Source organism: Mustela nivalis (genome assembly GCF_964662115.1).
Source record: "Mustela nivalis genome assembly, chromosome: 2".
Taxonomy (NCBI): Eukaryota; Metazoa; Chordata; class Mammalia; order Carnivora; family Mustelidae; genus Mustela; species Mustela nivalis.
In genome coordinates, this window is record NC_139021.1 from 100208392 (window position 1) to 100232675 (window position 24284).

General features: G+C 53.1%; 2 protein-coding genes across 7 annotated transcripts in view; one reads left to right on the forward strand and one right to left on the reverse strand.

Moving 5' to 3' along the window:
* LOC309859719 (uncharacterized protein) overlaps positions 1–24284 on the forward strand; it is a 284862-nt gene that overhangs the window by 203075 nt on the left and 57503 nt on the right. For all 3 annotated transcript variants that reach the window (XR_014308860.1, XM_082720774.1, XM_082720775.1), the window contains exons 25-26: positions 20906–21007; positions 21108–21149. Coding sequence is in view for 2 of the 3 variants with exons in the window: in XM_082720774.1 (XP_082576900.1) it covers positions 20906–21007; positions 21108–21149 (144 nt within the window). In the remaining variant the exon portion in view is untranslated. The remainder of the gene's footprint in view (positions 1–20905; positions 21008–21107; positions 21150–24284) is intronic.
* Positions 2674–20171, reverse strand: LOC309859238 (uncharacterized protein). Of its 4 annotated transcripts, XR_014308631.1 has the most exons (9): positions 20108–20171; positions 18046–18177; positions 16492–16562; positions 16017–16041; positions 14127–14200; positions 11931–13430; positions 11458–11482; positions 10887–10960; positions 10583–10628 (listed from the first exon to the last, which is right to left on the reverse strand). XR_014308631.1 is itself a non-coding variant. In XM_082719834.1 (6 exons), exons 1-6 carry the CDS (start codon positions 11049–11051, stop codon positions 4116–4118), a joined length of 543 nt encoding a protein of 180 aa, XP_082575960.1. In that variant the 5' UTR covers positions 11052–11324; the 3' UTR covers positions 2674–4115. The 4 variants fall into 4 exon arrangements, 1 of the variants encoding a protein (XP_082575960.1); XR_014308633.1 differs by lacking the exon at positions 10583–10628 and having other exon boundaries at positions 10885–10960; positions 18046–18175; positions 20108–20165; XR_014308632.1 differs by lacking the exons at positions 16017–16041; positions 16492–16562 and having other exon boundaries at positions 10584–10628; positions 20108–20165.

Below are 24284 nucleotides of genomic sequence, written 5' to 3' on the forward strand. Positions count from 1 at the left end.
CCCTGTTCTTACTTGGCATTTTGTGCACGGTTGTGAGACGCCGCCTGTTTGGTGAGACTGGCCTTTATGGAAGTACTCCTGGATCAGAGCAGGTGTGCTTGATTTCTAGCTATTGGTTACTGGAATAGCGCATTCCGCATCCCTCAGAATGGGGCCCCGTTATATGTGTTTGCAGTGTCTGAGTTTGTATCTCAGAGTCACCCCGAGGAATTCCTTAGGAGGTAGTTGCCCAGTGATTCTCTGATGGGAGTGTCCAGGGAAGAATTTCCCTTCCTTGTGTTGGGATCAGTGATTCCTCGGTGTGAGGGTGTCATTGCTGGCTAGGGAAGAAGGGATAGCTGCGCCCATTCCTTTGCTCATCAGACCGGGAGGATTTTCCTGTGTGCGAATCCTCTCCGGTCCTTCCTGGGTTGGCTCCGTGAGGAATGGGATTCCCATATGGGATGTCCTCGGCATTCAGCCACAGCCATGATGCAGGGCGTCCCAGGGGTGTCTGCACCTTCGCTCCCGTGTGAGGGGTGAAACACACTCTGAGATGGTAGCGGGAGCCTCAGGCATGAACCCCACCTGAAGCTTCTTCCACCAGGATATCGCGCTAGTGGCTCTCCCCATGTGAGTTCTCTGGTGTTGGGAAAGGGTCCACTTCTGGGTGAAGGCTCTGCCTCAGTGACGGGAGACAAGGGTTTGTACTGTGTGGTTTCTGTGGCGGTGAGCAAGGTGGGCGCGGCGTTCTGGGTACAGGCGGGGCCCCAGTGGTGACAGACACAGGTTTCTCCGCTCTGAGTTGTCTGGTGTCTCCATATGTGAGAGCTGTATCCAACGGCTCTTCCACATTGACCGCATTTGTTGGGGTTGCCGCCGATGTGGATCCTCGGATGCTGGCTAAGGGTGTGGCTGGCCTAAATGCTTTCCCCTGAAGATGACATTCAACCGGTTTCTGTCTGTGGGAACTTGCCCATGGCCTCGAAGGGATGTATGTTGCTGTGAGCTCTTGTGCAGCAATCCCAGCACATGGCTTCTACCCCGTGTGAGTTCCTGGGCAGGAAGAAGAGCAGAGCTCTCTGAAACAAGGGTCCCCCACCTTCTTTCCATCCGTGAGGGGCGTCTCCAGTGGTCTTACTGTGTACAGAGGTGAGCACTGCCCTGGAGTTGTTCCCCCCATGTGTATCATGTCTCCGTTCCTCGGAAGGGTGAGTTCTCTCGTGTCTCCCGAGCTTAGAGCCCCGACTAAAGGCTCTCCCACACTGGGTAGATGGGTGTGCTGCGATCCAGGATGAACGAGCTCTGATGTCCCTGGCACCAGGGACCCATGGCTGAAGGCTCTTCCACATTGTCAGCAAATACAAGGCTTGTCTTCCCAGGACACAGCACACCTGGAGTGAGTGAGGCACGTGAGACCTCTCCCGTGCTGTGCTCCAGCATTGCCCGGGTTCCTGTGCAGTGTGAACCCTCTGCTAGTGGCCAGAACACGAGGGGCTGTGGCAGGATCGCTCCCTCACGTTCCTCCCTTCTTGACTCAAGGAATGCGTTCCAGCCCCTCCCTTCAGGAATGGTCGCTGCGTCTACCCCTGTAGGCCACTTGTAGTCGCGTGCCTTGTTCCTTTCCGGAATTCATTTAGATCTTTCTGCATGGTAGCATCAAACCCACGTCAACTGCTGATTAAATTTTTGATGTTTCTGTTTCAAAGACTATATACCCGTGAGTCGTGCTGAAGCCAGTGACTTTTCCAGACACTCGGGCGGCGGCTTGGCTCGAGGCCCATTTCAGCCGAGAAATGAAACTCTTCAGGTTTCTGGTGGGACAGCCCATATGCTCAGGGTCTTGGAAGACAGGAGATTGTGGGGAATGCTTAGCGTAGCCCGTGTCCAGCTCTAGTGTGGAAGGCCAGGGTTCATGACCCTGAAGCTTCCCGTTGACTTGCAGAGAAGCCGACCTTTGAGATGCCCCCGTGTGGGTCTCCCTTCATCCTTTATTAGGGAACGAATTGCCGTGAGCTCCTGGGTCTTGTACACAAAGAGTGAGTCCCAGAACACTAGGTGAAAAAGTACTGAAGTGCTGTGTGGGGACTAACAGAACAGAAGGAGAAAAGGAAAGAGGGGGAGGGAGGAAGGAATACAAAGAACGAAAAGATCATGCAGAGAAGGAAGGAAGGACGGAAGGAAGGGAGGGTGGGAGAGAGGGTGGCTTGAAAAAGGGAGAAGAGAAACTGGTAGAGAGGCATTAGGGGAAAGAAGAATTTTGAAAGTTGTGAGACAAACATCTGAGAGTTAAGATTTGAGCTTGATGAGAAAGGAAAGGAATGGAGTCCTTTACTCAGGAGCAGAAACCGGTTGTAGGGTGTTGGTGATGAGAACCTATGGACCAGATAAACCTGCGAGACAAAGAGAGTGAGGGAGGGATGCTGGGGAGTTTCAGAAGGGCAACGTCAACCACGTCGAGGACTGAGAGAGGGGCCATGTGAGGGTTTGAGTGCAAGAACCACAGAAGGGTCCGGTCCTCGGAGGACACAGAATGTGCAGTGGGTGAGGTGGATGGAGTCGGAAGAGTTGACAGAAATGGGCCCAACGTGTTGCAGGGTTGTTTCCACAGGAGCCCTACAAGAGACAGGACTGATGTAGGAAAGAGGTTAGCATTCAAGAGGCCGATGGTCAAGAAAGAAGTCTTGAGACGGCTTTGCTGGCAGGAGGTGATTTTTATTAAAGCACAGGGATACGACCCTTGGGTAGAAAGGGCTGCTTGCTGGGGTCGTGACGGGAGGCTGACTCTCTGGGATGGCATTGGGGGAGGTCAGGCAAAAGGGAAGTTTTGCGAGAACGTGGCAGGAGGACAGAGGACACCGAGGATACAGTTGGCTTTGCTCTTGTGAAGGGAAGGTGGTTTTTCCTGCTAGGAAGGCATGAATTGAAAGATGGTGGGGAGCTTCCTGGAGGAATGTTACCTTCCTCCTCTCACAGGTCCTTCTCAAGGGACTGCAGGTTTGAAAAGAAACTCTGTCCCTACGGACATTTCCTTCGGCCTCAGCCTCCCTCAGTGTCGTGGAGGGGAGGGAGATGTCAGGGCTTCAGGAAACGGAGATCCGGGCCTCTGGCAGGTCGCTAGGCTCTCATTAAGCGGGCCTCTTGATTCCTGCCGAATCACGAGGACTTTTACAAACCGAGGGAGACTCCGGTCTTGCCATCTGGGGAGAATCTGTTTTTTCCTTTCCTCAGCTTGAGGGCAGTCAGAGCGCCTGAGGGATGTCCCCCGTATCCCAGGTTGGGGGGGCGGTGTGGCGTGCCAGCTCCTGCTTGGTGCTCAGCTAGCCTTCTCCTCCCTCCTCGTGTGCCCCTGACCAGGGCGGAGCATTGCGTGGTTAAGGTTGTTGAAGGAGGACGGTCTCATCTTCTGTAGCTTCTTCCTGCTGAATAGGGGCGTAGAGCTGTCCCTCCGCGTGGGTCGTTCCTGGTCAGGTGGGGTAGGCCCAGCTGGGGGAGGCCTCTGCTGTCAGAGTTGTAAAAGGAAGAGGCCGCTGAGTGCAGGGGAGAGCCTCTCCTCCCTAAACCTCTTGCTGCTGCCAAACAACACAGGCTGAGCGGGGCCCGTTTTGTGGGGCCGCTGCCAGTGTTGAGCCCAGCATTGGTCACGGTCCTGTGCGTCGAAGCGACAGGGGCGGTTCCGGTGCGGCACCCTCGGGGAATCCAGCAGGGGTAGGGCTGCTGCCCCTCGAGTGGATCCCAGGGTGGTCAAGGGGCCCTGGCAGTGCCGCTTCGTCCTGCATGTGTCATGCTCTGCAGGGTTGCCGGGGACTGCAGGGGACAGCCCCTGCAGCAGACAGGGGAGACGACGGGAAGGCTGCTGTCCCGCCCAGTCCCAGTTGGGCCCAGTCCCAGGTGGGCCCAGTCTCCCCACACAACGGATTGTTGTGGGCCCAGGTGGTTGCCTCGTGCTCCAAGTGTCCGTCATCGGCAGGGCCTGGGCAGCCAGCTCTGGGTGTGGCGGCCGACTCAGAGGGTCCTCTCGTCTCGTCCTCGGGGCTCCAGTGCCGTCCTCTGGTGGGCTGCCCAGAAGTCGTCTCTTTGGCCTACGGAGGTCCGGCGTAAGAGAGCCGTTCCTGCAGGCGTGTTTCCCTGTGTGTTCACGCCGAATCCTCCTCCGGGCCCAAATCGGAGCCGCAAGTGGGGCCCCAGGGCCCTCCTGGCTCCCTTTGTCGGAGCACCCCAGGAGCCTTTGGTGCCTCGGGGTGGTGGGCACACTGTCCTGTGGCGCAGCTGTGGAGACAACGGGTGGAGTGGTGTGAGATAGTGAGTGGCGTGTGGTTTAGGCCATGTCTTACCAGAGGCCTGTGGGGTTTGGGGGAATATGTCTTCTGAGGTGTTGAGGTGGAGGTTTCCCTGCAGGACCCATGCATGACGTGAAGAAAGGGGAATTTCCCGTGGGCCCCCTGGGGCTGAATGAAGGCTTCACAGCCAGGGTCCCTCAGGCCCTTCCCTGAGCGTCCTCCTCCATGACGGCGGGGTCCTCCTCCTGCTGGGCTGTCCCTTCCCCAGCCTCTCTGAGAGCCCTGGACAGAGAAGGGGAGCCTTTGCCCACATGAGTGTTGCAGGTGGCGTGGCAGAGACCACGTGCTCCCGACCCCCATGGGAAGTGAATTGGCACAGTCTACGAGCTGTGGGCAGGTGTTGGGTGAGGTGGGAGCAAGCAGGGTGGCCTTTTCCTGGTGAATCTCCCCTGCCGACTGAGGGATCGAGGAGAGTCTCTAGAGTATGAAACTCACAAAGCAAAATGGTGCCATGAGGGGACCCACTACCTCCCACGAGGCATCTTGGAGGCTCGGGGGACTGGAGGTGTTGGTCAGATCGTATGGGAGTGGCCGGCAGACATGACTCAGCTGGAGACCGGGCCCGACTACGTGCCCACAGGGATGCAGCGCTGGGAGGGGTGAGCTGTCCTGCTCCTGTGAGCCCGGGGGCCTGTCTTGTTTGCTCATTTCTCACGTGCCTGAAGTGGGAGATGAGGCCACCTCACCACTGTCTCTTCTCGAGTAGTGTCGTCTGGGAGTCAGCCATCTGCTGACTTTTGCAGGGTGGGAGGGCAAGGCTTGTGTCGTGCAGAGGGAGGGGCTCAATGGGGGGCGTGGAGCCCTTTTCCAGAAGGTCACTGTGCCTAGGCTGCCTGGGGTCCAGTCCCTCCAGGTAGCCAGGGCCCTCCCTCCAAGATCAGCAGCTCCTGGACGACAGCGCCTAACCACCACAGGGAGTTGCCTGGATTAGGTGGAGGTTCCCCGTGGGATGTTCTCAGGTCTTCCTAGTGCCTGCAGGGACTGGGACCTTCCTCTCCTCTCCTCTTTGTGGTCAGAGGCTAGGGCAGCACCCAAGGGTTTTGTGCGGTTTGCCGAGGTGCCCACAACAGGGACTGGGCAACGAGGGAGAACGTGTGTCCATGTTCACCGGCCCCTTTTCCTGCCCGACTCACCCCGTTCCCGAGTCCTCCTCTTCTTCTGCTTCCCTTGTCGTTTGCGCCAAGTCCACCGAAGGGAAGCTTCTTGAGAGCTAAGAGCAAGAGCAGAAGTGGGCATGAGCACAGACTCCCCGGCATCAGAGAACCAAGTGTGGGGATACTCACACCCAGCCTCCCTTCCCGAGGGCCCTCCAGCCGGGTGAGCCGTGCCCTGCTGACTCCCAGCCCTCCTCTCTGCTCTGCTGTCTGGGGCTGCTTCCCAGAGTCAGCAGTGAGGGGTCAGGGTGATGGTAGGAAAGGGGTGAGGAGGGCTGCCCGGGGATTTCATGCAGCAGTTCCGATGTAAAGCTTGAGTGCCTGCCGGAGACGAGGGCCTCCAGGGTGGGCATCGTCAAAGCAGGGAAAGGGGAAGCGCTGGGAGGAGGCGCTTATGGACAGAGGAGAGAGAAAGCCCAAGAGATGGAGGTGGAAGTGCATTACAGGCACAGGGTGGCTCCTTCCGACGGAAGCGTCGTCCGTGGAATCCTTCTCCGGGTCAGAGAGCAGCGAGGATGCTGGGGTTGGCCATGAGAGAGGACAAAAGGGAGTTAGTGCAGCTGGCGACCCACTGCTCTGGGGTTGCTGGGCTCTGCCCTTAGTGGGGTGTGTCCCTAGCTCCGAGTCCTCCTTGGCCTTGGTCGCTTGATTTCCGCAGGGTACAGGGGGGTCTCCGGTTGCCCACCTGCTCTTCCCACCTCCGATTCTCTCCAAGACCCGGAAGCCCGGCTGTGTGATCCTTTCCCCCCTGGAAGCTGTCACTGTCCCTAAGACTGCCTCTGCGGGACTTTGTCTTCCTCTGTCCTTGTACTTGTCCTTCCCTGCTCTCTGTCTTCCTCCTCGTCCTCTTCCACCTCCTCCCCTAGAGATGCTCCATGTCCTTCCCCCTGCCAAGCTCCACCAGTCCTATTGTTGTCCAGGAGGGGGCAACCATGAAAGAGAGGAGATATGCTGGGTCCCCTGGAATCAATCCCCCGATCTGTCTGTGCTGGGAGCTGTTGTCATGGGCCTGGGATTGCTGGAGAAATGCAGGGAGAGATGGCCCACCTCCTCCCCACAGCCCATGTCTGCCCAGGGACTGGGATGACCTTCCCAGGGACGTGTTTCAGGGAACGCAACGCCCTCTGTTTCCCTAAGTGTTAGAGAGGTTGAATGGAGACGGGAGCATGGGAAATTGTGCAGGCGCCCTCAGCTGTTCAGGGCAGCCCTGGAAAGCATCCATCGGTGTGGTTACTGAAACACAGGATTCCTGCCAGTGCTCCTGCTGAGGCTTGCCGGGAATGGACGGGGTCGGGGTGTGTGTAGGGCCCTGGGCAGGCCTGAGGAACGTTTGCCGTGTGGGCATGCCTAGGGAGTGGGGAGCATGGCCAGGGCTGTGAGCGGCGAGGTGGGTTTGTGAGAGGAACCGTGACTCCCTGGCCCTGCTCCCAAGAGGCTCTGTGCTATGCCTCGATGCCAGCTGGTGAGAGGTAGAGTGGACCCGGGGCAGCAAGTGTGTGAAGCAGGTCCAGCAGCCCCTTCACACAGGCCCAGGGGACTGTGGCCCGCGACAGGGGTTCTCCAGGGGAGCTGCATGGGGGCATCCTGCCCTTGGGAACACGTCCACAGGTCAGACTCGGCTGGGGTGTGAAGGCTGGCAGAAGGTACGATTTACAGGAACCTGTGTAGTGAACCCAGGGGAAGTACGCTTTCCCTTCTGCAGCTCTGGGCATCTCCTTGAAGTATAGCAGCTTGGAGAGAACCGGGACGGTTTGGTAGTGGAGGTTAGGAGGGAGAGAATTTAGACCTGTCTTCTACCTCCTGGCTCAGACCAGAGCGTAGTGTCGCGGTTCTCTTGCCCAGTAGAGTGCGGTTGGGGCCGCCAAGTCCTGAGCATGACCAGGTCTGGGCCCGTGCCAAGAAAGATTCAGAATCTCTTGTGCACCATTCCCGAAAGGCCATGAGCAAAGAGGCCAAGCTTTGACATGTGGCAGCGGCCAAGGGAGGCACGAGCAGCTTTGATGGGAAAGATCCTTCAAGGAGCCGCGCAAGGAGTCGAGTGGTGATGACAAACCCAGCCTACCCTAAAGGCCCGTGGACACCTCGTCTGTTCTTTTCATCCCGAAACCGTGACATGAGCAAATCATGCCTGTGCCAGAGCATCCCTGTCCTTGGTGGTTTTTGACCCACCTTCTTCATTCTCCGGAGCGGCAGGGGCAACCCCATGTTCCCGGGAGCCATGTCCCCATGTTCCCCTCTTCGGTGCCATTCCCTACCTGAAGAGACTTCGTCCTCACTGAAGGAGTAGTCCTCGATGCTCTCTACCAGGAGATCTGTAAGAACTGAAAGAGGAGCAATGCCATTAGGAGAGAAACCGCCTCACCCCTTCCTCCCAAGTGCGTTGAGATGTCTCTGGGCCGTGCAGCATCTGCCTGACTCTTCTGCTGTGCTTTCAGAGGTTCACGGGGCTGGCGGAGCCGGAGCCCTTGGAGGAGACGGGGATTGGAGTCTCATGCCTTCTAATGAGGCCAGGATGCTGCAGCAGCCACCTCAGTGTCCGTTCTGCATGCCCATGACCGCTGTCCCCTCCCAGCGCAACCATCGGAAACTCCAGTTGTTATGGGACTCTTGACGTGTGGCTAGTGGGAGTGAGCAACTGGATGTTTTCGTTCCCTTGATTTCTGTGTACTGCACTGAGATAAGAAATGACTGTGTACGATGGATACTAGACAGACTCATTCCTGGATCACTCAGCACTAGACACCAACCAGGAGCGAGAGACCAGGCCTGCTCTCCTGCATATTTTTCAGGCATCTGTGGCTGGCGTGACAGGGACGTTGATCAAGGGAAGACGTTCCCGGGCTCACACACACCCACCAGGTGCTGCCGGAGGTCTTTGGCCCCGAAGAGATGAAGGTGAAGCCCCAGTTCCTAGAATAAGTGGGGAACGGATTCCATGCAGCACGGATCTAAAGCATACAATGTGCTGCTCTTGGGACAGAGAAGCTGCTAGAATAGATAAGGGAACCATAAAGGAACACAAGGAGCCACGACGTTTCTGAATATGAAGAAGTCAGTGGTGGGTCTCTAGAAGCTGACCTTCCAATACCTTGGATGACTCCCCTGAGCCAACAGGAGGGTGCTGGCATACAAAGAGTCAGGGGCACCTGGGAGCCGAAGATAAATGGCCCCGGAAATGCGCTCATGTTGGCATCACGATGCTTCCCAAGAGGACCGCCCAGAAAAAGCATCCTCTTCTGAAACAGCGAACAGAGTGAAAAGGCAGCCCACAGATTGGAGACCCCCTTGGCAATCCTTATTTCAGAAAAGGTGTGTTCACTGACGTAAAGGAAGAACAACAAAGAAAACCAACCAAACAAAAGAAGACTGTGATTTCACCAAATGAAAGAATCGAGAAAAAGACTGGAATAGTCTGTGCTGCAAAGGGAACAAATAACTCGGTCAGTCAGACGTCGTACGAAAAGATGCTCAGCATAAGGCATCGTGAGGGCAATGCGAATACAAAGGACGCCGAGCTGTGGCATTGTAGTTAGGGTAGCGAGGACCCAAACCAGGAATTCAAACCCAGTACCCATGTTGGAAGGAGGCAGAAAATTGGAGACTTTGTATGCAATATGTGGAATGCAGACTGGAATGCAACTACCCTGGAAAAGCCCGTTGAGTGTCCTCGGAGAGCAGCGAAAGGTACTCCCGTGGATCCCGCGCGTGCGAGAGAGAAAAAGAGATGTTGGAAAATCAGATTCTGTTTCCAATACATGTTCTCATGAGAGAAAGTCTTGTTGGTTGCCAAAGAACTCTGAAACCCTGATTTGGCTCTGTTTCCATTCCCAGGCACTGAACCCCCTTGAGTTATCTATTGGCCCAAACCTCCCGAATCTAACAAGGCCCTCTTGCATGGACAGATGGCCAGCAAAATGGGTGGTGATTGTCCTGTCACCCCTGTTGAGGTTTGAGGTTCTTTTTGGCCACCTTGCGATGCCCAGAGCACCCTTCGTTCCTGCATGGAGGGGGCCCAGGTGCCGCCAGTGATCCTCAGTCCCTGAAGACGACCTCATTCCCCCTTGGATAGGACACCTTTTGGGCCCACCTGCAAGTGCCCCAGCAAGGACCAGTGGTGGGTGTGGGGTTTCCCTGGGAGAAGGCCAGTTGCATTCTTAGACACAGTATCTGCAGGGAAATGGTAATTCTCCATGGAGAAACACGGAGTGAATTGGCCCCATCTGTTCCCTGGCCATTGCCCCTTTGTGCGCGTCATCCCCGAACGGGCTTTTGCATGCGGCTGCCCCGGATGCCGCCTGCAGAAGGGAGGAAGTGTGTCCCAGCACTCAGTGCTTGCGATGAGGTTGGGAAGACGCATCGTGGGGCCTCTGATGCAGAGACGAACGTGTGTGTGTGTGAGTGCAGTGTCAAGAGGGAGGTGCTGTGACCATTCTTGCCCGAGACCTACCTTGGCGGGAGAACCCCATGGACGCTGACTCAGTAACAGGGACACACTTGTGTCTTTGGGGCACAGTCTAGCCCTTCCTAGTTAGCGACGGGATTTGTTTTCTGAGGGAATTGATGTGATTTTGCAAGGAAAGAACACCTCTTTCAACTGTAGGTGTTGAAGAGTTTTTCCATGTCACGTTCCTGACGTGACAGTGATGGGAAACGTCCCCGAGGACGTGGACACCATTAATCGCCATTTTGAGGGGACCAGACCTGTTCGAGAGCGCAGCATTCACCCACCTGACACACACACACCAACCCTGAGAATCACAGCACATGGATTCCCATGGAAACAGACCACGTGCCCAGCACCCGATCCTACAGCACCTAAGAGCAGCACGGTAGCTTCCGGGGCCAGGGTCACGAGGCCTGGGTTCTCGGTCCGGAACATGACCCTTAGTCTCGTTGCAACAGGATCTGGATTGTGGGTGGCTCTCAAGATGAAGCCTGCAAGGAAGCCCCACCTTGCCCCTTGTCCAGGTTGCTCAAAAGCAATGAGTGACTCTAGAGGACAGCATACTTACCACTAAGCTCCTTTTCCAGCCGGGCCACCTGCGATTATAGAAAAGAAAACATGATGAACATCAAGTCCTGCCTTGTCCTGTGTGCACAGCTCTTTTGGTCTCTTGGTGATGGGCAGGGTCATGGGCAGTGATATGGAATCCACCTAGAGGTCGCATGCCCTGGGTCCATTAGGTGGCACGGCGGTGTCAGTATCACCCGTGAAAAAGCTCACGACCCTATGGACAGTAACCGAACCTGCTGTTTCCTGCAGGGTCTTTGGAATGGGGCGTCCCTGGCTAAGAGTCGCTCTCTCAGGAATCTCTCCACCAAGGACATTGTACATGCCGAGATGTTTGGATCTGATTGCGAGTATCAGGGAAATAAGGGATGCTGTACCTCACCTGAAGGAAGGCTGACTTACCACCTTGGTGAACAATGGGCCCTCTCCCTCTGTGCTGTCCACGTCAAGGTCATCGTACAGGCTAGCCAGGGGATCTGGGTGGATACACACAGAGAATGTCGGGACCCCTATGGGACTCTTTGGGAATCGCTCGGGGAGCTTTGCTTGGCGTGCACGTGTGGACATGTGTGTGGAGGTGGGGAGCTCATCAGTATGGACTGAGCTGCAGTGGGCCCTTCCTGGATGGAGGACGAAAGGTCCTGGAGAGGAGCAGGGATGTGAATAGAAACTCTGCCTCCTGTTGGAGCTACAGGGCCTGGAGTAGCTGTGAAATAGTCCATCTCCAAGGCACACCTACTGCCTGCCCCCAAACCTGCACCACCTAAGAGCAGCGCAGTAGTTTCCGGGGACAGGGCCATGAAGCCACGGGTCTTTCCCCAGGAAATCCCTTTCTGTTACCCTGACCCTTCTTCTCATTCCGCCAGACCTGGAATCAGGGTGGTTCTCATCGTGGCTGCGACGAAGCCCCGACCTTGGCCCTTTTCCAGGTTGTTGCAAACAAGTGAGTGACTCTAGAGTACAGAATACTTACCGCCATCCCCTTCCAGCAGGGACACCTGTGATTTCAGAATAGAAAACAGTATGAACATCAAATCAGGCTTTGTCCTGTTTGCATGGCTCTTTTGTTCCCTGGGGCACCAGAGGAAGCCAGATGGGGAAGGGTGCTAGAGGCCCGTGAGCCCCAAGAGCAAAATGAGTTCTCCACAGATGTGCCCAGTCTTCCTAGAGGTCCCACGTGCCGGGTCCCACTGGACAAAATAGGTGCCAAGGAGGAATAGCTGCTACCCGTACTAAAGCTCCCTCTCCTCCAGATGGTAGGTGATCATGCTGTGGTTGTCCCAGCCCCCCTGCAATGCCTTCGGGGTTAGGTAGCATTTGGTAACAGATTCTCTCTCAAACTTCTCCCTACCCTTTCAATTGTGCACGCTGAGATTGTTTTTTATGTGACCTTGATTTAAAAAGCCAGAAGAATTTTGTGTCTCCCCCAAAGAAAGGCCAGCGTACCACTCTGGTGTAAAACGGGGCGTCTTCCTCTGTCGTTCCTGTTGAACGTTCACCCGCCTGTCCATCCAGCCAAGCTAGGGAGAGATCCACAGAATGGTCAGTCCAATGGTGGGGCTCGGTAGGAAGAGCTCAGGGAGTTTCGCTTGGGGTGGGCGTGCCCGGGAGTGTATGGCGACGTTGGGTTGCGTGGGTATGGACTGAGTAAGCTGCTGCTGCATCGAGAGAGGTCAGGGCAAGGAGCAGGAACGGAGGGAGAAATACTGACTCTGAACTCGAGCTACAGGGAATGGAATCAGGGTGACCTCTTCAAGCCGAAAGTGGGTAAACACTAAGACACACGGTCCGTTGTACTGACGGGCAAGCTCTTCCAACCAGCGACTGTGTCGTGGTCATTGTCAAGACCGATTCGTGGCCGCTCCCACCTATCTCTCACCTCTACTAGGAGATTGTATTTCTGCAGAGGAATGCTGTGTGGCAGGGTTGCATTCAATGCAAGCACAAGTACCCTAGAGGTTTCTATTTGTCCCTGAGTCATGCAGGGTCAGGAAAACCAAAGACCCAGGATTTCTACGTACTGACATCTGACCATTCCAACAGAGTCCCCATCCACAAAGTGCTGATTCTTCCCAGTCTTCCTTGCCTGTGACATGTGGGTGTGTCCTTGGAGTCCGCGGGACCCAGTTTCCCGGGACCCACCTCCCCCAGTCAGGACCAGGCAAGTTCACGAGAGAGCGGAGGCCAGGCGAGAGAAGGGCACTCTCTAACCTGGCCATGTAGCAGATTGTCAGGAAGTCGGATCGGGCCCCGAGCTAATGATGAAGCTTTCCTGGCTATTGCCATTTGCCAGTGAGCCTTCCCTCTGTGCGTTCAAGATGGGAGCGTTTTTGTAAGGCTGGTGGTGATGTCTGGGTCGACTAAAGTAGCTTCTGATTCCTTTGTGTTTTGACCCTGTCTTAGGAACGTCCCGAGCTAGGACAGATGTGGGCCCCTTCCTTTCTCCCCATCCCTGTCTGAGGAAAGGGAATCCTGAGCAACCCTCCAGGTGGAGCTGGGGTCAGGGAGGAATGTGGTGTCCTAGGGGGGGTGTGTGCAGCGGGGATGAAGGAGGTTTGGCTTTGAAACTTTGACCCGTGCCGTCAAGTCCATTCAGTGGGAGATGTCTTCTGGTGAAACTCGACGGAGTCCGCACACCCACATGCCCGGTCCCGTCGCATCGACCCACGCGAAAACAAGCCCCAACCCTCAGACGCACCAAGCACACCGCCCGCATGACCTACTGGTTTCCAGGGACTGTAGCACAGGGTCCTGGTTTTCTGCAGGACACTCCGTTTGTTCAGTCCGCCCCAGCTTCCGTTCCCGGGAGGAACTCAGAAGGGGGGAAGCTCTCCAGACCAAAGGAGGAGAGAAAGCCCTACCTTGATCTTCAGCTACATCTGTCTCCCTAAAGGGAGTGATGGGGGAATAGGCATATGGGCCATATCCGGTGACCGCCTCCTGCAGCTGGAGAAAGGGAAACCCAGTGAGGATCCCCGCACCCTGTGCACACCGTGTGCACACATCTCTGTGCCCTTGGTGTGTGTCGTAAGCAAGCTAGATGGGATGCGGTCATTGAGTCTATGATCCAGAGGAGGAGGAAATGACCTCCCGAAAAGGCTCCGGCTTGTTATGTCAAAACTCCCCCGTCCATTTTCTTCAGCAACTCATTCCAAAGCCATTTCCCATAGACAGAATGACCTGGTGGAAAATGCTCACGACCATCCATTGCCTAAGCAATGATGGTGATGTTTTCTCAGTGCCCGTCTCAATCCGCTGTCCATTAATGGTATAACCACATGGCAGGCTCTCAGCACCAAGGACATTGTCTCTCCCCTCTGGCATGTCCATGCTCAGATGTTCATGGAAAGAGAAATCAAACACTGGCTGTCCCTCAGAAGCACAAAATGACTTTAGCGAGGTGACCCAACGGTTCATACATTGAAGCTTCTGCCTTCAGCTCAGGACTTGATCCTAGGGTCCTGGGATGGAGGCCCACATTGGGCACCCTGCTTGAAAAGGGGAGCCTGCTTCTTCCTCTCCCTCTGCTACTCCCCCTGCTTGAGCTCTCGTGCGCACTCGGTCTGTTTGTCTGTCTGTCTCTCTCTCTCTCCTTCTCTTTCTGTCTTAAATAAATAAAAAGTTGAGGAACAATGAGTTTACCTGAGGGAGAGTCGGAGTTTCCTCCTCAGCCCTCAAAGTGGGTAGTAGCTCTTCCATCAGGTCATCGTGGAGAGCTAGGAGGATACAGAGGCACCGTGAGGACACTGGTGAGGCTGCTCAGGAAGTAGGCGGGGATTTTGGATGGATGAGGACAGGAGGGGAGTGTGCGCGTGGGGGAGCGTAGGAGGTACGGGCGGCACTGCTGCCGGGCCTTGTCCTTGGTGCAGAGGGGAAGGGATGGGAGAGGAGCAGGGAGGAAATGCGAAGAGGGTTCTTGTCTTTCTAGCTAAAGTGAGCCCGATCAAAGCCAAATAGCCAGTCCAGTACATGGGAAGCCTAAGCTGGCTTCTGTGTGAGGACCGAGTCCCATAACCTCTCCTGACTGACGTGCCACTAAGGCGTCCCACGCTGCTGCTTTGGACATCAGCTCTGGGCCCAAGATCCCCACCTGCTGCGACTATATGCATCACGTCTCTGTAAGATTTTGCACGGCCTAAAAAGCAGCCTCACTTGCCAGGCTGCATTCAACCCTCAGGAAAGGAGCCTAGTAGTTTGCTTCACTCATCCTTTCTTTGTCTTCAGAAAATGCCATGTGCAACACTGGAGAGCACGGACATCTTAGCTTCTGTAAACAGCCATCACCGTCGATGAGTGTGATAGAATCCTTCCACTGTTCTTGAGCTGTCCCGTGTGTGTGTGTGTGTGTGTGTGTGTGTGTGTGTGTTTGTGCGTGTTTCCCGTAAAGACAGTGGCTGTCCGAACCCTCCCAGGTGTTCTGACCAGTGGAAAGTTGCTTACACAGTGGAGTCTTGTTGGAGTGTGTGTTGATAGGCTGTCGGCCTGCTTTGCAGGAGATTTGCTCCGGGGATGTTGCGTGTAAAGCTTCCACCCAAGCTTGACCTTGCTTTCCTATTGGCTAGTGGTATTTGAGTGTGTGCTTAGAGAATCTGAACCTTCCTGAGGCTTAGGGAAATCTTATCAAGTACAGTCAGTTCCCTCCGTGATGCTTTTCTGCCATTGGTCGGTCGTGTGTACACACTGAGACCGGCTATGACTGATGTTGCCCTGTTCTGTCCTCCACGGGTCCACACGCTTTCCAGCCATGTGGGCTTGAGCACGAGGATGTGGCTTTTCTCTGTGCACTTGACTCCAGGGACCAGGCTGTAATCTTGAACGTGGGCTTCTAAGCTTGCCCTGGCTTCTGTGTCCATGGAAGCCACTGTGTCATGTTGGGTCCTGTGGGGGACCATCATAGAATCTAGGTATTTGGCTGTGTGCACAGATGCTTATGGCCCTTTGCTAGCTAGCACCCATGGTACATCATGACCCCCCCTGGCTGAGGGACTAACACAGGTGGGTAGGCCAGAGCAACTTTCAGATTGGAACCTGAGCTCCAATCTTGGCTTTCCAAGTAGGAGGTCAAGGGTTTGGTCCCTTCATCTCTGCACCATGCCCGTCTCAGGAAATCAAAGGGAAATGTCCTCCAGGTACAGCTGTGGTGGGTAGGGGAAGGAGTATGTCAAGTGTGCCAGGGTGATGAGAGTGTTTTGGAAGGGGGGCACTGTGACTGTGGTGGAAGTGTGAGAAAGATCTCCTGGGAAAGGCACACAATCACGTTCCCAAGCATAACGCATGGGGACACATACACACACCTGCACACCCCCACGCACACCCCCACGCACACAGGGCCTTCATCCCACGTGCACACAGATCAGCCCTTCCCTATGTACGAGTTCTTCCAGGCCCTGTTCGACGTGGTGACCGTGCCTCACCGGACAGTCTCGGTCAGTATCCCCCACCCCCCGTTCCTTGTTGGAACCCAGAATCAGGGGGCAGGCTTCTTTGTACTCTAGATTTCCTCCCCAGAGCCCGATGCTCTTAAATACGTACAGCTGTCCTTGCTCCCAGCGTCTACCTGCGATTGGGGAAAAGGAAACACAGTGAGGATCCCAGCATCCTGTCCTCTGTTGGGCCAGCTCTTTGGTTTGGGGAGGACTTCAGGCAGTTAATTGGATGAGGTCCCGTGGTTGAGTCCATGTCCCCCCACCCGAGTTCAGGAGGACCGTTTGAATGATGCTGGAGCATCATTCAATCTCCGAAGTCCATTCTGATCAACAGACAGAACGTTCTCTTTCAAGCAGAAACCTTGTGTTTGATCCCATGGAGTTTGTAACTGAGGCTGTCCTGTGTCATCACCCTTTTTGGGTCCACTGTGCGTAAGAGGTCAGACCCAGCATTCTTCTATGAGGGGAGGCTGCTGCCCCCTTCCCCTGGGAGGTAAAGTGCCCGATGTTCATCAAACTCCACTGATGGAAGAAATCAAGGAAGCACCATTTATGTCTCTGAGAAAGAGAGGTGAGCTTACCTCAGGGAGAGTTGGGGGACCTTCCTTTTTCCAGCCCCTAGGAAGGTGCTTGGACTGTCCCTCCACCCGGTCTAGGAAAACAGAGAGGAGCTGTCAGGACATTGGCTGCACTACTCAGGAATGACTCGGGGAGTTAAGTCTGCTGGATGTGGATGCGGGGCCAGAGGGAATGGACGTGAAGGGTGACCACGCAAGGCCTGTGTTGGACACAGTGGTGGAGACAGTACACAGTGCTGTACACAAAACACAGAGGAGGGGAGCAGGATGGAAAAGGGAAATGGGGCCTTGGCTTTCTAACGGAGGGGATGTCATCAGTGGGAACTCTCAGCATCTGTCTGGGAAACACTCAAGGCACCCTGGGTTTCAGGGCGCAGTCCCCTGAGCCTTCCTGCCCACTGTGAAGCCAAGCCAGCTTGCCACTTCTTCAGCTGGTCATGGGGCCTGTTCAGCTGTCTCCCCTGCACCTCTGCTGTGGGACCCTATCGCTCCTCTGTCGTGCCTTGGAGTAGTGGGTTTTTCGGTGATGGAATCTAAGTACTGGGGACGGTTGTATTTGTTAGTACGCGTCCGTTCGGTGACAGTGCTGACATCCGTGATGCTTTGTAGACCGCACTGCCATCTATGGGGAGAACGTTGCCATCCTATCCCCTGGCCCCTCTGTACCCGTGACGACATGACCGGCCCTCCCCGTTTCCTCCCTGCACCGTCCCTTCCACTTTCTGGGTCTACGAATGTCCCTACTGGAGTGTCCTCAAAGCCTGGGATCGTGTAATGTACCTCTTTCCTTGTGTGCTTGCTTTCAAAATGCGTGTTAGGTTTCCAGGGCCCATCTGTTTCGTAAAATATTGGAAACCTTTGTTTCTTCTTGCGCCTGAATTGCACTCCATGATGCGTATGGATGCCATTGAATGTGTTCTTTCCTCCCGTGATGGATTTGGGGGCAGTGCCTGTCTGGGGCTATTGGGAACCCCGCTGTGTGAGACATTAGTGCGCAGATTTCTGTGTTTCCAAAATGAGAAGACGTCACCGAAGGCATTGGCCCCATTTGTAGAACGGTAACCACGTGGAATGTACTGGGTACTTCAGTTCCCCAAATGTGGCGAGGTCGTTTTGTTCCTTTGAAGATACGTAGCACACCCATGTAAGATGTGGCTAATGGGCGGAAGTGAAGGGGGGGGGGCATCGTGAAACCTCCTGTCGTATTCTGGCCCATTTTTCTGTTCAGCGGAAAACATAGTCTCTTCCTTCCTACACATCTAAGAACCATGTTTCCTGGGGAGACCTGTAGGGACCTGTGTGTTCCAGAACGACCTAAGATCTATCCCTTCAGCTAGTAGACACTTTTTTCCTGTGCCCCTTGGGTCCAGTTTGAATGAGGATCTCATCATGACCCGTGGACGTAAAAGGGGACGGACGGACGGCATAGAGGGAAATGGCTACCAGTGAAATCAGAGGACAATGTGTCTCAGCAGTTTTAAAGGCTTCGGTTATGTATGTGCTAGTGAACGACAGAATGTGTCTCCAATCTACGTAATGAGTCAATCCCCAACGTACCTTCCTTGGTGTCCTTGATGATGTACACCTCATCATGGAAGGAGAACCGCACTCTCTTCTTGGGTCCTCGTGGAGGGAGGGGCGTGGGTGGGGGCGTCTCCACATCGTCGAGGAAACACTCCCCACAGAACTCTGGGAGACGCACAGAAATAGAGAACAGTGTCGGCACCTTGTCGTCAGGAGCCCATAGGGGGATTGGACATCCTTTCCTTCTGGTCCATCCGTCTCCTGCCCCTACTCGCCAGGTGCCCAGCAGGCATTCCTCCCTCCAGGTGGGACTTAGGAAGAGGTCACCATGTGCTGTGCTCTGAATTCAGCCCCCTCCCACACCCACAGGTTCTGTGGGCAACGGCTTGTATGGAGCAGAGACAGGACAGAAACGCAACAGAGTGCCGTGAGCACGCGTGATGTCCTCAGTCACAGCCATTGAGCAGCCACACCTACCCGAGAGTGTTCCCCAGAACCCTCTGTGCCCGCTTCCTTGCCCTCCGGCCTAGACGTTAGTGTGCCGCCACGGTGTCCCAAGTGATTGAGTCTAAGGAGCACCTGGGACCTAGGGGAGGACTGGATGCTGCCCAGCCGCTCCGCAGGTGTTGAGGAAGTGACCGCCTAGGGACTCAGCTAGATGGCTGGCTGTGGTTGAAGCCACAGTGGAGGACAGTGGAGGGCCCCGATGAAGGATTGATCTGGGACAGGGATGTTGTTGTTTCCCTGTGGCCAGAGATCCCCCCCGCCCCTGACACCAACCCACGGCCCCTGAGGAAAGGTCCTGAAGCCCTGAACCAAGAGCTGCTCTCACAATCTGAAATTCCTCTGTGCCAGTGTTTCTGTAGGGGAGAGCGAGGGCCACGAGACCAGCCTCAGTCCTCACTCACATCTGTGTTTGGGGCCCTGACATCAACTATGTGGCGGTTTCTGCCCAGTGGGGCCCTAGTGAAGGACCAGGAACGGGTAGCATGGGCCACGTTCCCTCACCTCTCTGCAAGGTCAGCCCAGTCGCCAAGGCTGTCCTGAAGGCCAGTTGCAGCCCACGGCTCCTGGGGTTCTGCTTGGCTCCCAAGGTGATTCAGACTCCCAACGGTCACATAGGACCCCGTCGAGAACTCGCTTGCCTTCCGCTCCCACAGGTTACACTTTGACCCCACCAAGAACACGCTTGCCTTGAGCTCGCCAGTCCCGAGGAGCAGTCGATGGTACGAACGATCATGGAGGTGGCCATGTGGGCTGGCCATGTGGGGTGGTTGGTTTCAGGAAGGAGACGGATGATGCTGAGGGGCCCGCTCTTGCCATGCGGACTGCTCTGAGGAGCCTGGATGGAAGTGAGGCTACCCTGGCTGGCGTGAGTCCCTCCCTACTCTCTCATTTTTGCCAGCATCCCCTGTCTACTCTCAGGTCTCTTGATCCCCTCTGGAGACTGTAGGTTAAGCGGACAGTCTCCTGTCTCCCTCCCTAGGCCGGGCCTGGAGAACCCAGCCCAGCAGTACCTTTGAGACCAGCAGACAGTCCACTGTGCAACTGCCGTGTGTTCTGTCCACCCACCCGGTGGCACAGCCCGTTCCCGTGCACTCCCCGGCATCAAGCAGACGGCCCGTGAAACCCTGCACATCAACCCATGAGACCACCCCGCTATCTTCCAGTGTCTCTCCTTCTAAAAACAGCTGCATTTCGACCGCTGACCCTTCCTCTCCGATTTTGTCGTGTCCATCGGGAAGAGGTGACCGGCAATTCCTCCCCCTCAAATGTGGTGCCTGGGTCGCACCAAGGTTCTCCTGATCCGGGGACAGCAGTGTGGCGTGTGACCTGTGTGTTGTCCCTTTAGGACTGTGTCCGAAATGGGTATTCAGAAAGAGTATGGTTTTCTGAACGTAGAAGTACTTTAAGGATGGCAGCTTCCCCACGAAATCCTAGCGAAATCACCCAGACAAACGAACAAGCACAGGCATCGAACCGGGTGGAGGAATCAGAGGGTTGAGCGGAAAAGCCAAAGGGAAGAAGCCTGTCTCTGTGAAAGGGAGGCAACCAGCTCGAGAGAAGAGAATTGAGAAAATCGATAGGCACATACCCGTACAACAGCAGTTAAGATTCCCCATCGTGGGGACTTCTACAGCCGCTCACCAAACCGCCACAACCTCGGCTCACAGAGTGACAGTTGAAACGGAAGGATGGACGCGTGTCATCAGGTCACCGTGGCGATGGCTCATGACAGAACTCTGAGGGTGAAGGCATCCCTGCACACTTCTGTGGGGTCATGGAGGGAAGTGGGTTGGAGAGGAGTCGTTAGATGATAGGCATTGAGAAAGGCACTTGTGGTCAGCACTGAGTGGTGGAGAGAAGTGATGAGTCCCCGAGTTGTACTGCAGAACGCAATACTGCGCTGTATGTTAACTACCTGCATTTTTGGACATCCAGAAGAGGAGACTCCTGAGGGCACCTAGGAGACTGAAACGTTCATTTTCCTATCTGCTACTCTGGAAAACTCCTCTGTTTATACGAGATTGTTTCACAAAGTCTCTCCAGGAGTTCTTGGGTGGCTCAGTGGGTTAAGTCATAGATAGTTTAATTAAGTCAAAGATAGTTTCTTATTTAATGACCTTTTGAAAGTTGTAAGAAACCAACATTAAACATTTATTTTTTTATCTTGGCTTCGACACCCCCATCTCTTTTTTCCAGAGTTTCTTGGATTTTCTGACCTCAGGGGATTAATAGTGTTCACAGGAAAACAGAATAACAATGTGGCTTGAGATTTTTAATTTTTAATTTTTCCCACATCAGTTCTGAAAAGGCCATAGTGTTTCCTCCTTTAGGTTACTGGTAAATGTTCAACTCATCTTCTCATGTTTTTAATTTTTCTGTGTCACAGAACCTAAATTGATAATAAATCCAGAAGGAACAATTGTTTACATTCACTCAGTGAAGAGTATCATGTCTAAGCTCAACATCTGTCGGAGCCACACATGGGCATGTAAGTATCTTGTATGTGGCGCTGCGTAGGCAGGTGAATCCAGGAACTGCAAGGCAGGCCAAGTCTCTTCTAACTTCCTTCTTCCTTCCTTCTTCCTCAGCTCTCCCTCCTCGACTCAGAGCAGAAAAGAAACACATCCCAGGTGAGCTTTTTGTTTGTTTATTTCCACTTTGTTTTATTTATTTACTTATTCATTATTTATTTATTCATTTATTTGGGGGGGGGTCTGTGACAGGGTTTTATTTTTAATTTATTTTTAAAAAAATTTTTTCAATTTATTTATTTTCAGCAAAACAGTATTCATTATTTTTTCACCACACCCAGTGCTCCATGCAATCCGTGCCCTCTATAATACCCACCACCTGGTACCCCCACCTCCCACCCCCCCGCCACTTCAAACCCCTCAGATTGTTTTTCAGAGTCCATAGTCTCTCATGATCCATCTCCTCTTCCAATTTACCCCAACTCCCTTCTCCTCTCTAACACCCCTTTTCCTCCATGATATTTGTTATGCTCCACAAATAAGTGAAACCATATGATAGTTGACTCTCTCTGCTTGACTTTTTTCACTCAGCACAATCTCTTCCAGTCCCGTCCATGTTGCTACAAAAGTTGGGTATTCATCCTTTCTGATGGAGGCATAATACTCCATAGTGTATATGGACCACATCTTTTTTATCCACTCATCCGTTGAGGGGCATCTTGGTTCTTTCCACAGTTTGGCGACCGTGGCCCTTGCTGCTATAAACATTGGGGTACAGATGGCCCTTCTTTTCACGACATCTGTATCCTTGGGGTAAATACCCAGGAGTGCAATGGCAGGGTCATAGGGAAGTTCTATTTTTAATTTCATGAGGAATCTCCACACTGTTCTCCAAAGAGGCTGCACCAACTTGCATTCCCACCAACAGTGGAAGAGGGTTCGTTCCCCTTTCTCCACATCCTCTCCAACACATGTTGTTTCCTGTTTTGTTAATTTTGGCTATTCTAACTGGTGTAAGGTGATATCTCAATGGGGTTTTAATTTGGATCTCCCTGAGGGCTAATGATGATGAACATTTTTTCATGTGTCTGATAGCCATTTGTATGTCTTGATTGGAGAAGTGTCTGTTCATATCTTCTTCCCATTTTTTGATATGTTGGCCTGTTTCGTGTGTGTTGAGTTTGAGGAGTTCATTATAGATCCTGGATATCAACCTTTTGTCTGTACTGTCATTTGCAAATATCTTCTCCCATTCCGTGGGTTGCCTCTTTGTTTTTTTGACGGTTTCCTTTGCTGTGCAGAAGCTTTTGATTTTGATGAAGTCCCAAAAGTTTATTTTCGCTTTAGTTTCCTTTGCCTTTGGAGACATATCTTGAAAGAAGTTGCTGTGGCTGATACCGAAGAGATTACTGCCTATGTTCTCCTCTAGGATTCTGATGGATTCCTGTTTCACGTTGAGGTCTTTTATCCATTTTGAGTTTATCTTTGTGTACGGTGTAAGAGAATGGTCGCATTTTATTCTTCTACATATAGCTGTCCAGTTTTCCCAGCACCATTTATTGAAGAGACTGTCTTTTTCCCACTGTATATTTTTTCCTGTTTTGTCGAAGATTAATTGACCATAGAATTGAGGGTCCATAGCTGGGCTCTCTACTCTGTTCCACAGTCTATGTGTCTGTTTTTATGCCAGTACCATGCAGCCTTCCCGTTGAGAACAGGAACAAGACAAGGATGCCCACTTTCACCACTCTTGTTCAACATAGTATTAGAAGTCCTAGCAATAGCAATCAGACAACAAAGAGAAATAAAAGGTATCCAAATTGGTCATGAAGAAGTCAAACTCTCTCTCTTCGCAGATGACATGATTCTTTATATGGAAAACCCAAAAGACTCCACCCCCAAACTACTAGAACTCATAGAGCAATTCAGCAATGTGTCAGGATACAAAGTCAATGTGCAGAAATCAGTGGCTTTCTTATACACTAAGAAAGGTGTATCAAGTATATCAAGCAAATTCAAAGAACAGTTGGTAGAATGAGAAGCAGGACTCTTAATTTCACAGAGTTGTGCAAGTTGTAAAACTTCCTTTGATTTTCCCAATAACAACACTAAAATAGCCTATAATCATATCTGGTAGACACAGCATTGTGCTAGAAGTGTATGGATGCTTTTCAGGGGACCGAACAATTGAGGTCTGAGTGGACAGCCCTCTCATGGTCCTGCTTGATCCAGGAATAGGACTTTGAAGATCTGGTGGAATGGAGGGACCACGCGTCCTCCAGATGACTCTCCCTAAGTGTTTGTGTGTCCGCTTGTTCACATCTCTAGCTTGAATAGCCGCCTGTTCCGGCTTTGGTTTCTGCATTTCTCATTCATATTTCAACTTCATGAATGCATTTTTGCTTCTTCGACATTCAGCTGAGTCAGCTCTGGAAAAGGCTACCTAATTGTAGTCAAATCCAGTTTTTGGCTTTGTCTTACTTGACCATCCTGCAGCATAACCCTCAGTCTCTGTTGTTTCTGACACCTGCCTGCTAGCTTTCCTTTCTTAACTCTGATACATCCCCTTACTGTTCCTCACAAAGTTGTCTTTCCCTTTTGCCCCAGACGTTGGCTCTCCTTGGGTTTGTTGCTCAACCATCCTTGGCTCACTGCTTTTCTTCAGTCTGTGTTTTTCCCTGACTGGTCTTCTCTCTCTCTCTCTCTTTTTAATAAAATACTTCTGAATTAGTAATAACATGGTTAAAGGTTAAGTGATGTTCCCTCTAGGAAGGGTGACATTTTTCATCTCAACTGAGACACTTCCACTGAGAATGAAAGAGGTTCCATAAAGTTATAATGGGACAACTGGCTATATCGGGACAGTCCCAGACAAACTGGAGTTATGGTCCTCCTGCTGTAGATATCTGTCTGTCTTGTTTGTCCTACCAGTGCTGCTTTTTTCAGGTAAAAGAAACTCTTGTATGCCCCCTACTGTTATTTAGAAGGGAATCCATCATCTTTAGGGCTTTCCGAACTTAGATGCAGCTGTACACCGCTGGCATCCTGTTAAAATGCAGATGTTGATTTAGTGGATCTGGTGGGGGCCCTGGGTTTTGCATTTTTAAAAAGCTCCCAGGTGAAGCAGACTCTGCTGCTCAGGGAGCCACACTTTGAGTAAGGAGTTTATACATGATTTTCTGTTCTTTCTTTGCTTTTTTGTCACTTCTTAAAAGTCTGTATCTAAACAGAACATGGATTGTTTCTTTGTTATAAGTGCACAGTAATCAAGCATGGACGTTCCATAGTTAGTTA

What these genes read in the sequence shown, in the direction of transcription:
- LOC309859238 (XM_082719834.1), bottom strand. Translation starts at nt 11,051, where the DNA reads ATGTCCACACGTGCACGCCAAGCAAAGCTCCCCGAGCGATTCCCAAAG. An exon ending in GCTGGAAAAGGAGCTTAGTG is followed by an intron (nt 7,795 to 10,485) that starts GTAAGTATGCTG and finishes CTCCTCTTTCAG; the next exon opens with TTCTTACAGATCTCCTGGTA. An exon ending in GAAGGAGCCACCCTGTGCCT is followed by an intron (nt 5,530 to 5,917) that starts GTAATGCACTTC and finishes TCTTGCTCTTAG; the next exon opens with CTCTCAAGAAGCTTCCCTTC.